At 38.0% G+C, this 12,788-nt stretch overlaps 1 protein-coding gene across 1 annotated transcript; it reads right to left on the minus strand.

Annotated features, from left to right (window-relative positions):
- Positions 1-3,450: 3,450 nt before the first annotated feature.
- Positions 3,451-12,705, minus strand: cdr2a (cerebellar degeneration-related protein 2a). Its single transcript, XM_048189491.1, has 5 exons — positions 12,413-12,705; positions 10,780-10,892; positions 8,088-8,236; positions 7,844-8,011; positions 3,451-6,843 (listed from the first exon to the last, which is right to left on the minus strand). Exons 1-5 carry the CDS (start codon positions 12,492-12,494, stop codon positions 6,009-6,011), a joined length of 1,347 nt encoding a protein of 448 aa, XP_048045448.1. The 5' UTR covers positions 12,495-12,705; the 3' UTR covers positions 3,451-6,008.
- Between the last annotated feature and the right edge of the window lie 83 nt (positions 12,706-12,788).

The raw sequence follows: 12,788 nt of genomic DNA on the forward strand, positions 1-12,788 counted from the left end.
TATCTCTTCTGTCATCTTAGTTTCTATCACTTGATGAACCCTGTATGAACTGTGATGGTGTGTGTCGGGGGAATGAGTGAGATTATCACATCCTCTAAAGTGTTACATTTGTGTCATAAGTGTTCCTATTTCAAAACACAAGCAATGTAAACTCAGATGACATAGACGTAATAGAATGATTGGAAATAATATAAATGTTCAATGTGAGATATTTCTGATTCCCCTTGGTGTCTGTAACGGTTTAGAGCAACTATATTTAACATTTTTGCAGTTAAGGCATTTAAGCAGTAAATGTATGCCATGCGTGGCGTTCATGAATGCCAATGAAATGTTTTATATTCTAAAGCTGTACTTGTAATGGCAAGTGTACACTTATATAATCTTTGATTTTGCTTTGTACTTTATTGGACAGTCCCATGTATGTTGTCTTTAGGACTCTGTAGGTTGTTTTTCCATGTTGTATCGGTTAGGGTTTTGATGGCATGTACAGCTGTGGTATTAGACAAGTGTTCAGCAGTTTTTAAATGAATAAACTGTGCTGTGAATCCTCTTGCTATTAAAATATTGCATTATTTTATGATATCTAGAGGTTAACCTTAAGCATCTCATCAATATTCTGAAATAGACCAAAAGGGGGCACCAAGAGTCACAAAATAACACGCTGTAAGTGCTCCATAGAGTACCTCAGAGATGAGGTGTTTTTGTAGGCAAAACCCGGAAGCGAGTTAGCATTTTAGGACTTCCGTTCCATCGCCCTAAAGTCTGGATTTTTTTTAATGGGTTTTTGCTAAATTGCCTGAAATAAAGTCTGTGGTTAACAAAGCCTCTAAATATTCTCATGTTTTGATCTATGACATAAAACACACCAGTTATAACCCGCATAAACCTTTATTGTGTCTTAACCCTCTACTGCACGCATTATGATAAATCTATAAAAAAAAATCTTTTACTCTTTTTCTTTTCTTAGAATGGCTTAACTTAAAGTGCTGTAAAAAAAAATTTGGAAAAAAATATTATTTTAAGGAACTTTATGATATGTTGCCATATGGCAACAACGTACAATAGTGGAAATAACTTAAAATAAGTGTAAGTGTATATAGTTGATATTTTTCCTCAGAAATGTTGTTTGTATTGAATCAATTGGTGCTATTATAAGCTTTAGCAGTAATTTTAAACAATACCTTATACTTATTTTCCAACATCTTGTGCTTTTCCATTCTCTTTTGCTGAATAACGCTTTATATTCTTTAAATTTCATAACATTTTTCATGAATATTATTTAAATTGCAAATGTAGACAGTTAAAAACAAATCTAATACTGTTCATCATGTATCATAAAACACTGACATAAAACCAAAAATATTGCAGTTCATGAAAATTCAACATTACGCAATCTTATGAGAGGAAGGTTATGAACATGAACCCCCCATAATCCTTGAAACTTCACCTTTTTTCTGTACGAAACTTCAAAAAGCATTTTTTTTTCAGAGGTGAGACACACCTACACATCACATTTGGTGCTCTTCACCCTAACAATACACTTACATCCACTTGCACCTGCCTTTTTGAGACACCATGGTAGGACAGTGGTTGGTCTGGGCCAGTATATGGCTGTGATGGCAGATCTCTGATATGATTTAATCCATAATACAAATGTCATGGCAGTCCTTAACATATGACTAATCAACATTATATCACTAGCATTAATGTTTTTATTGTTACAGCTTAACAGACTGCAGCTAACTTTTGCTAGCTATCTAACCTATTATAATAATGTCATTCCATTATTGCGCAGTGTTGCTATATGGCAACACAGACATTTTCTCGATTTACCAAAAAGTAATTTCATAAAAACTTTATTGAGTGGTGAATATGTCATCATACCTTACCTGAGATGATGTTAACATTTTTTTTTTTTTTTTTGTGAATGTGACATGGGCGGGTCCTTGTTTGTTACTGATGTTTTCGTTTGCTTTCCGCAACTACCGACAAGAGACAGCAGTCTGTCAGTTATCGTGTCACAGAAAAAAATTACATGTGATGTGACTTAACCAAAGCACATCATTGGCTAAACTAAGGTCTTCTCTTACCAACAAAAAAACTAGAGTGTTCTCTTAAAGAGACGGTGGCAAGGAAATGAACACAAAGAGTATGTTGCCATATGGCAACACTATGCGGTAGAGGGTTAAAACCGCAGTTGCTAACAAGTTCCTAAAAGGGACTACTTCCTTTGGGGCGACTTTAGACGTCATCAAGACAAACAGGAAATTTGGACAGCATTTCTCATGAAAAAGTGGATAAGAATTCATACACAGCGCAGACCATAATCAGCGAGCATGTTTTTAAATAAAGTTGTTTTTTAAATAAAGTTTGAGGATGATTGGTTGTGGTGATGTTGAGCCGCGACCATGGTGTGCAGTAGTCCGTTTATAGCCTACTGTTAGCTTTTTATATCTGACCACTTTATTTAGGCTTCAAAATGTGTAAATGTTGTGTTAACTTGTAAAGATTATCTTGATAGACAAAACGTGTAAGTGTCATAACCCTTTGTTAAACACAGAGCTTATTTTTTTGCGATTTTCCAAAAGTCTGTGGGAAAAATGCATAGGCTTTTGATCGAGGGAACCCGTGCACCGCTAACTTCCAGGTTGGCCTACAAAAGCACGTCATCTCTGAGGTACTCTATTGCCTACACATCATGAACGTAGTGTCAATGCTATGGCGTAAAAGTCATATAACAGCTAAAGGTACACTATGTAACTTTTGGCCCACTAGCGGTTAAAAAACAAACGAAAAAAATGCATGCATTTGTCAGAAAAACCTTGTTTTTGTTGTGCTTCGACTCTGCGTGACTGTGAGGATGTGGTTCTCTAAAAAAACAAAGAGAGATTTTCCTATTGCTCATAAAACATTCACTACTAGTCTTAAGAGATGTAACCAGTTTCGATGGAAAGGATCTCAAGCTGACTAGATGAAGATGTTACAGTAGATAATTAATAGACATGGTACTTCCTTGAAAACAAATTCCAGCGCAGCAGAACAACCATAATAAAATGATGCTTCAGAACAGATAATGCTTTACAATGAACTCTGTTAGAGAGTTACATGACAGTTTATCTGTTCAATAAAATAACCTTATTTACCTGTTGAGTAATAAAAAAAAACGTCATCTCTGTGTTGCTTTTACATTTCAAATCCCTTAGTTCTTGCAATCTCTGAAAAAGCCAGGCCATTCTCATTTTATTACGAGCTCTAAGTTCTCTTTTAGCCAGCAGACTCTCCTCTGTTTGACGTTTGATTAAAATGAGTGATTCACCGGAGGTTGGAGATTTAAATGCTCCATGACAACCCTTTTCACTCGTTGTGACAACTAACTTATGCCACTTCTACACCATCCTATTATTGTTATGTTGGATAGGTCATGAATAAATAAAACCAGAACATACATAATTGGTTCATTCATAGAGATTTATTTAGGCTACTGGATATTTTGTAACCCAAGAAAATTGTTAGTCATGCCATTATACATACACAGATCACAGATCTTTAGAAAGGCATTGGTCTAGTCTATTGCATATTCAGCACCAGTAATAATCAGATTGTGCATTCCTTCAAGCATGTCAAATTTTATAATCTTTATAAGCAGTTGACAACAGTAATAAATAATGTAAAAAACGAAAGTCTTTTACTAAAAACAATGAACTCCAATTCCAGATTTATGCATTTATGCTGAAACAATCATCAACTCAGGACGGAAGAGGTAACATTCAATTTTGTACACTTCCAAAAATCTAAACAATTTTCACGTGGTTATCACAAATTGATTGTTTTATCTGCAAGTAAATGTTAGAAAATTATTTACAGACAAGATATTTGGTCTGCATTTAAGATTAAAATCGGTCATTTTACTATTTTTACATTTCAAGGAATACTGCTGAAGTCAATTTTTTTCTCTCTCGATCACCTCTCAAGACCTATATTTCTGCTGCACACTAACATCTGATCATGCGCACTGTAGCCTTCTAACACAACGCTAAACAACAAGCATATCATTCTGCAAAAGTTTGGCTGCCATTTGAAAGCGAAAAAACTTTTGCGGCAAACTTTTGTAGCTGCGATTCAGTAGCACCATTTTGCTAAACACTGAAATGAAGCAATAAGTTCAGAAATGCAAAACACCACAGTATATTTTTTTCTTCCTCATGACAATATTCAAATATTTTTTTCTTTGTCAGGACCAACTCATCTATGAACATTTGTTTTCTCTGCCTGCTAATGAAGACATCAGTCATATCATATCTATCTGTCTGTCACTTTCCTATGCAATACATTGATCCAAAAACTCAAAGCCTGCTAATACTGTTATCTCAAACTCAAGGCATTTAACAACTTCAAAATGTTACAAAATGAACATGGTTGATCCCGATTAAGTATTAAGTAGCACATGGTTTGCATTTTGAAATACAACAGTTATCAAACACATAAGCCGGTAATAATTAGGTATTGTTAGACCAACTGTTAAACTACACTGACCAGAAAACTACTTACATCATAAAACGTCCGACTTTGTGCTGGTGTAACATTTAAGTAACTCAGTCAAAGCATCTGTTCAATAGCCTTCAATCCTCAACACAAAACACCCTCATTCGGTACATTTCCAAGATTTTCATCTCTATCAAGACATCGGTAACATTCAAATGTTGACCTAGACCCACAGGCGAGATAAAATTAAAAAACAGAATGAATACCAAACAAAGAAAATAAATAAAATCTCTGAACTACAATAATGAATAATAAAAAAAAAAAATTAAATAAAAATAGAAGTAAAAAAAAACAACAAAAAACAAAAACAAAACAAAACTGACCATAGGCCTTTCTAAAGTGCATAGTTTCACAGTGGTGTTTACATGAACGTCAAAACAAAGTGCTAGAACTTGAGCGAGTGTGTCTGCCAAACATTTAACTGTGATTTGCGTAAAACAAACTATACACACAACTTCACGTGAGAATTTTAAGCATATTGTTTACATTTACATGAGCTAATTCTAACTATTTTGTTAGCACAACAAACCACTGAGGTAAACTCTTAACCAGACAATTTATAAAAGCAGCAAATTGTATTGCTTAAATACAAGAAAATTCAGTAACGTCATTGAAATCACATGCAGGATTTTCTTTAAAAAACTGAATACTGCTTGTGAAATTTCTAGACACTTGAAATATATGGCTACATATTGTCCTACTGAATTTCCTTAAATAATTTTATTTTTTTATGTTTTTAAAGTTTATCAGATGAATGTCACAAAAACATCTGGGCCATATTTAAAAAGGAAAAGGAGAGGCATTTCCAGGAGAGGAAATTAAGCCTATTAAGCCCCTGGTTTCATTACTATAATTTAGCTGAAATTAGCACAATAAATATTACTTTGATGTATAAATATGAGTTTTTTTTAATTATAGAAATGGTGCTTAACTGTCATGAAAATGTCCTCTAAAAACAGGCTTAATTTACAATATAATTTATTCATTTAGATTCTGGAGTGAAACTTCTCCCTCTCTTTTTGTGAGACTCACCCTATCAAGCATGGCATTTACATTAAGTTAGTTCATTATCTGTGTTAATGGTTAGTAATAACTATTTAGTCTAGCTTCTAAACATTGGACGTTGAAGTTTTTAAGTCTACAAAGACGTGGTTCCACGAATTCAAGAGGTGCTGTCAAACCCAAAGCACAGATGCACTCGGGCGCCAGGTATGGCTGTATCGCAGAGGTCCACATGTGTCAAATCACTGGAATAAGACTTATACACTGGAATAAGACTTATAAAAGTACAAAAACACCCTTTAAGCCTGCATTCTGCAGTTGCAGGTTGTGGATGTGGACGGTTTGGTGTTGTATTTTGTGTATAGGCACAGGTGTTATAGTGCAATCAACACATACACACAAAGACTATTAAATCTGTCGACACGTCCTTCAAATCACATTTGGAAGTGCAAAGTCCCAGATGACTACACTGAAGATGTATAATACTGCCAGCTTTGCCCGGGCCTGTTCTCACTGAGGTCCTCTTTGGTTTTCTGAATGCAGGTGAAGATCTCTTTAAAGAGGGCCTTGTATTCTGGCTGATGGAGCTCATCTGTGAGGCAGACGGTCTCTGTCGTTGTGGTGGCCTGACTCCTGCGGCGTTGCGCTTGGACTGTGGGTGTCTGCACAGCCTTGTGGCTGAGGCTGTCTGCCCCCTGCTGGCAGCGGCGGAGCAGCTCTTCGTACTTGACCTGTAGTGCGCTGTACTGCGCATCCACCTCGTTCAGTAGCGAGATGCCGCGCTGCTTCACCGCCTGGGCTCGGCGGATGCATGTGCGCTCGTGTCCGCGCCGGATATCCTCGGCTCGAGTGCCTCTGACATAGCTCTCGCTGCTGCAGCGCCGCCTTCCCTGAGGAAACTCTGCCTCCAGCCCCTCTTCCTCCTCTTGCCCTGTCCCCACCCTTTCCTCAACTCCAAAGAAGACGTTGTCGGGCAGCAGCGCATCTGCCAGTCTTGCACCGGATGACTCGGAGCGCCACAGCTGCCGCAGCTCCTCCACCTCGGCCTCCAGCTCAGCTTGCCGACGGCGCGCTCCCTCCAGCAGACTCAGCCGCTCTGCCAGTGCACTGTTTTCTTGCACCGTCAGCTCCGTCTCGCGCTCGGCCTCCACCCGTCGGGCTCTCTCGGCCGCCAGCTGCAGCTTGAGGTTGTGGAGGGTGTGCTGCAGGGTGGAGGTCTCCTCCTCCTCCTCCTTCACGCGTCGGTCATCCAGCGCAGGCCAGGACTTCTCTTCATGCAGGCTCTCTGAGCTCAAGCACCTAGAAGACAACAGGATCTTGAGTCCACTGCTTTGCAACATCAACCATTTCTTCAGGAGTGTTTTTTTAAAGGTTCCTAATTTTGTTTTGGAGAACTCCTACAATAGGTTTACATGCATCCAAGTACAAAAAGAAAAATCAATTACATTTTCTTATAATATACATTGTATACATTTCTCATAAAATACATAATACATATACTTTGCTCTGACTGGTCAGATGGCCCAGTCTGTTGTCTACTCTGCTCTGATTGGTCAATATCAGAAAAGCATAATAGGGGCATTATTATTTTGTTTTCTGAGATGCATATGAAAAAAACCTGTTGCTAATTGCATCACTGGGCCTGTTACAGACTGTTTACTTCTTGGTTCATATTAGCCTCTCCAGCAGAGTTGGATTAGATCAGGGATTACTGGATTATGGTAGAAGGGCCGGGTCAGATTATGATGTCTGGCTTTGGAGGCCCTTAAGATGCCCAGTCAGCACGTACTAACACTGCAGGTGGGCGGAGTACACAGATCAGAGGAGGTCATCCATGAGCTGGACATCACAGAGAAATGACTACTTCAGTTAGTCCTACATGGGTTCAGGGGATCTAGTATAATTACAATCCCTACCAAAGTTAAAGTCTCCATTAAAGTGGTTTGACGTACAAGAATAACTTTCCAGAATGGATGTATTGCCTACTAAAACAAGACATTGGGACTGGGCTTGTCCTTTAATTAGCCTTAAGTTTATGTTAAAGCTGGGCAAAACCCCACCTGACATCTTGTACCATGAAAGAACACACTTTTAATTCATTTTGAGGATTTCTCACCATCATCAACTCAACGCTAACATATACTTTACATTTTTCCTCTACTGTACATGCAAGATCTTTAGCACAAGTCAAACAAATCAGGACTTTCCAATGACATGTTGAGACATGAGTGCCTGGCCGTTTACGTGATGTTGATGTGAATGATAGGGATTTGTTGGCGTCATTTAGCTCCAGACTCACTTGTCTTGTTGCAGATCATAGATTTCTTTCAGACAGGACATGCTTTGGGCACCAAGGCTGCGGCGCACAGCTGCGAGATCTCGCTTGGACTGAGACATCTTCAGTTCATCCACCTGCTTCTGAAGGCCCTCCATGTGAGTCTGCAACCCATCTATGGTCTCAGTTAGACTGCAGATAAAGAACAATAAAGTTGCGTCAAGAGAGGCCACATCTCAGGGAGACCTGGCCTAGGACTCAACCCCACCTCTGGATCCTGTGCTGGGCAGTGCGGTTATCCAGCACCAGCCTTTGGTTGCTTTTCTCCAGGTCTCGTGCTGCTAAGTCCAGCTGCTCATAAACTTTAGCGTGCTGGTCATTCATCTGCCTCAAGAGATCCACCTGCTTGGTCAGGTACTGCAAGAGGCAATACAGGCAAGTACTTATTTCAATTATTTGCTCATCAGATCAATATGGACTTACCCACAATAGACATGGTCTAGAGCAAGGTGATATTTTGAATATTCAAAATTATATAGCTTAACATATAATTTAGCAACTTTTATTTGGCTATAAAATTTCCCAAAGACCTGACCATTAGACTCATGCTCTTGTCAAATGAAAGTGTTAAAACCAATATTTTAGTAGTGCCCCCTGTTTAAGCCCTAGTTATATTTTATACTAGCCTTGTTTTGTGTTCAGAATACTATTTTATTTTTAATCTATGAGCAGATGCTTCTGGTTTCTGTAAATAATAATAATAATAATAATAATAACTGAAATAATAATAAATAATTATATTACATGATTGTCTTCAAAAGAAACAAACAGTTGTTGAGGGAGTAAATTAAAAGTTAGATATATCTGGTTGGGGTTTGTGTATGTGTGGTTTTAGCTTATTTTATCACTCTTTTTGTGTTCTTTTAAATCATTTTAAGTAATCTTAAATTAACACCCCAATCAATATCAAAAGCTTGAAGAATATCAAGATTTGTCCATTTTATTTTATATTTCCCAGCCTACCATGCAGAGAATGGTTGACCAAATGTGTTTGTTGCTGCTTAGTGGCGCAGAAAAGACTACATTATTACATTTGGACCCCCATCTTGGACATTTATGATCACCCCTGAAAGTATACAATAGACTTCATCATTTAGAGTAAGCTAAAGCTAAAGATACTCTAAAGCATCTGTTGCTGAACCACAGACACAAAACTGCATCAAAACTCACAAGTGACATTTCACAACCAAATGCTCTTGTCTCTGTGCAAACATTTGCCTGCTCTTTCGTAAATGTGTCACTACATGAGACGGAAGAGTAACTTCATGTAGCAATTAACCACTTCCCACTGCATTGTCACTGACAAGTCAATATTTGGCTAAAGAGACAACATGCAAACCAGCTATAAACCCAGGATCAAGTGAACATCAACTAATCAGCAACTATTTTCCATTGAACCAAACATTCTAATAATAATACTGATGAAGTCTGCTTGAGATGTAATGCATACTACATACTGTTTAAGTAGTACATAAAAGTATCCAATGCTTTATGCAACAATAAATGTTTAAAACATTAATATGCTACATTTTTGTCAAATGACCTCACTTTGCATGTGAATTTAGCATTCAGTTATCATCTCAGAAATAATTGCAACTATTTATCACTTCTGATATTGGTAGTCCGATCAAATAATCAAAATGAAGATCATGTTTGTAATTACGTTGGGTTTATTTGTAAAAATGGAAACCCTAAAAGGTTAAGTCAAGTGCACTGCATTGTGGCATACAACATTCTGTGCAGTGTGCTTTGTTGTATACTGGCAAATGTGATGGTCATGGTATTCTGTGCACACAATACATACTCTATATACACTACAAGTAAAAACAAGAATAGTACGCCATCCCAAACATTAGAAAACCAATTGCATAAGACCGTATTGCCATGCCAGGCCATTGGCCACAAATCTCACGATTGGTGTCATGCCAGACGACACAGATACAGTGTCAGAAATAGCAGTAGTCCTGCTGCACGATGTCCTCACCGTGAGAAGGAGGAAAGAGGATCAAACAGGAAATCTCCCACTGTTTACGCATTTCCATAAAGTGAAAGACTAGCTGAGTTCATACGAGTACAGCGACAGTGAAACTAAACTCATTTCTGCCTTTTTAGTGGATGATCAACGGACAATGTGCCCATGGACTTTAAGATTTTAGGTTAAAATTTCATGTAAATAATTGTGTTCTTAGCTCAAGTAACTGGTCACCATTTATTTTAAGCTTTCCACCATTTTAGGGGCCATAATTTTTAACTAAAAACATAAGCTTTTTGGCCGTTCATTTACACAACAACAGTGTTTTGGGGGCCTGAAAATGCAAACTTTTGGAAACAGGTTACAAAGTGCACGTTTTTGAAAACGATACCATTATTTTGTCCATTTACACTACAAAAACATGAATTTGTGAAAATGGTGACATCGAGCTCATATGTATTACATGTTCAGTCTATAGGTGCGTAGTGTTTCTTTAGGCACGTAGTGATGTCGCCACCTACTGGCCTGGCATAAATAATACAGCATTTAGTCATTTTTACATTTTGACCACTTTGTTGTCTGTATGTTAAAAACGCATAGGAATTTTTTTTTCCATTTTTAGTACAATCGTTATGTAAACATACCCTAAATCAGGTTCACTAGTTCATTTCAACTATCACCTGGGTGACAAATACTCCATGTAGTCTTTCAATTAATATGAGATCATAAAAACTGCATGCATAATTATTGATCCTGCCACAATGCAGGACATGTCAATTTGTCACAACAACCTACACAACAGAAAGGACATTTCAAATCCACATAACACCATCCATACAGCATAAGATCTGTGACAGAGGGAAGAGTTAAACAGAACAGAAGTGTGTATGTATGTGGTGGATTTTGGGAGCTGTGTGAGAAATGTCACCTCAATCTCCTGCAGCTGCTCATGATTGGTGGAGTACATCTGCTGAAGGCCCTGCTCCAGCTCATGGTTCCTGTCCAGCAAAGTCTTGCCCAGCTCAGCAGCCAAATGGAGATCTGTCCCGGACACACATGCACACACACACACACAGAGAGAAGACAGGGCGGTAAACATCGAATGTAGACGTAGTGGGAGTTATCCTGCCAAACCCAGCAGTAGGAATGAAGAACCAGATGCCTAAACAGAGTCACAGCAAAGCTGTCCAGATCAACAACAAGTTTTCCCACAATAGCATCACTTTTTAGGGATGATTCACAATACAGTCCTCAAATTAGTAGTTCCTGTAGCTTGACTGTTAGTGCATGATTCCAGTCATGGGGTTGATTCCCAGGAAACACACATATACGCTACTAAAATGTGTCCCTTGAAAGTATGAAGGTTGCACAAAAGCATCTACCAAATGCAAAAAAAAAAAGAAAAAGTAACAGTAAAACATTTAATCCAATTATTGAGAGAGAAATAAGAAAATGTAGCTCTAAATAATAATAAAAATATAATTTATACATTTATTAGGAAACAAACATGCAAACAAAACAAAACAGGGTGCAATCTAAACACCATCACTCTTAAAGGGATAGTTCACCCAAAAATGAAAATTCTGTCATCATTTACTCACCCTCAAGTTGTTCCAAATCTGTATTTGTTGTGTTGAACACAAAGGAAGATATTTTGAAGAACGTTTGTAACTAGGCCACTTTGGGGCACCAGTGACTTCCATAGTAGGAAGAAAAAATACTATGGAAGTCAATTTAAGTACTATCTTCCTTTGTAAATATCTTCCTTTGTGTTAAACAGAACAAAGAAATTTATACAGATTTGGAACAACTTGAGGGTGAGTAAATGATAGAATTTTTAAATATAGGTTCTCTATTGGCATCTATGGTTCCACAAAGAACATTTAACATTCCATGGAACCTTTCTACTGCACAAAAGATTCTTTGTACTGGAAAATGTTTTTTTAGATTATAAAATGTTCTTCACACACACACACACACACACACACACACACACACACACACACACACACACACACACACACACACAAAACTGTTCTTTTTAGGGAACCCAAAATGGTGTGTATAGTAAACAAATACCCTACACATTTCACTGCTTATGTTACATTTTTGGACATTTGAAACCATTAAGAACAATGGTTTCCTCTTCACAGGTTTTAGATTAACCAAACAATGTTCAACACACTGTGACATGACTGAATAACCAAACATCTTGTAGTATGAAATGTTTCAGATGTATCTTCATCAGCTGATGACGTCAAGAGTGCGCATTTAAAGGGTTTACATGGGCGTGACCTTCAGTTAGACAGCTTAAACACTGCCGTATTGTCACTAACATTAACACACATTTCTCATTCATTTCCATTAATATTTATATATAATAATATTTCACCTGACCTTCGAGAAAGTCAAGCTGAATCCTAGTTGATGCTTAACCTTAGCCATGTATATTTAATGTGTTATAGTCAGGCTGAATTGCAGTATTTGTAATTCAATTAATTGTACAAGCAAATTTCTAACATTATATATAAGCTTGAAGCATTATTCGCTAAGAGTCTTACCATGCTCCAGATCCTTTCTGCTGTACCACAGCTCCTCATCATTGCGCTCAAAGTCCTCCTCTACTATCACGTCCGTCAGCATCTCGACTCCAAACAAAGCTTTAAACCGACTGGAAGCGCCCGTTTAGTTCCTTTTCCCGTTAAATTTAAGGCATCAGCGCCCTTTGTCTGATGGATAGACGCCGGTGAGCCGCAGCCCGGGCTTTCAAGGCTTCAATCCCTAGCGGTGTGAACCGGTGTCTACAGCAACGTGGCAGACTCAGCGCTGCTGGAGTGAAGACGCGATAACAACAAGAACGGATCTCCTCGCTGACCAATCAGAGGACGAGGGCGGGGACTTGGTAGAGTCTTGTGAAGGTTTACTAGTGGATGGATT

Source organism: Megalobrama amblycephala, linkage group LG1 (genome assembly GCF_018812025.1).
Source record: "Megalobrama amblycephala isolate DHTTF-2021 linkage group LG1, ASM1881202v1, whole genome shotgun sequence".
NCBI lineage: Eukaryota > Metazoa > Chordata > Actinopteri > Cypriniformes > Xenocyprididae > Megalobrama > Megalobrama amblycephala.

Bases quoted from the DNA above. Each gene is read 5' to 3' on its own strand.
- cdr2a (XM_048189491.1), bottom strand. From the start codon at position 12,494: ATGCTGACGGACGTGATAGTAGAGGAGGACTTTGAGCGCAATGATGAG. The intron at 10,893-12,412 runs GTAAGACTCTTA...TGTCCGGGACAG, and splicing joins CAGAAAGGATCTGGAGCATG to ATCTCCATTTGGCTGCTGAG. The intron at 6,844-7,843 runs GTGAGTCTGGAG...GTTGTCTTCTAG, and splicing joins TATGATCTGCAACAAGACAA to GTGCTTGAGCTCAGAGAGCC.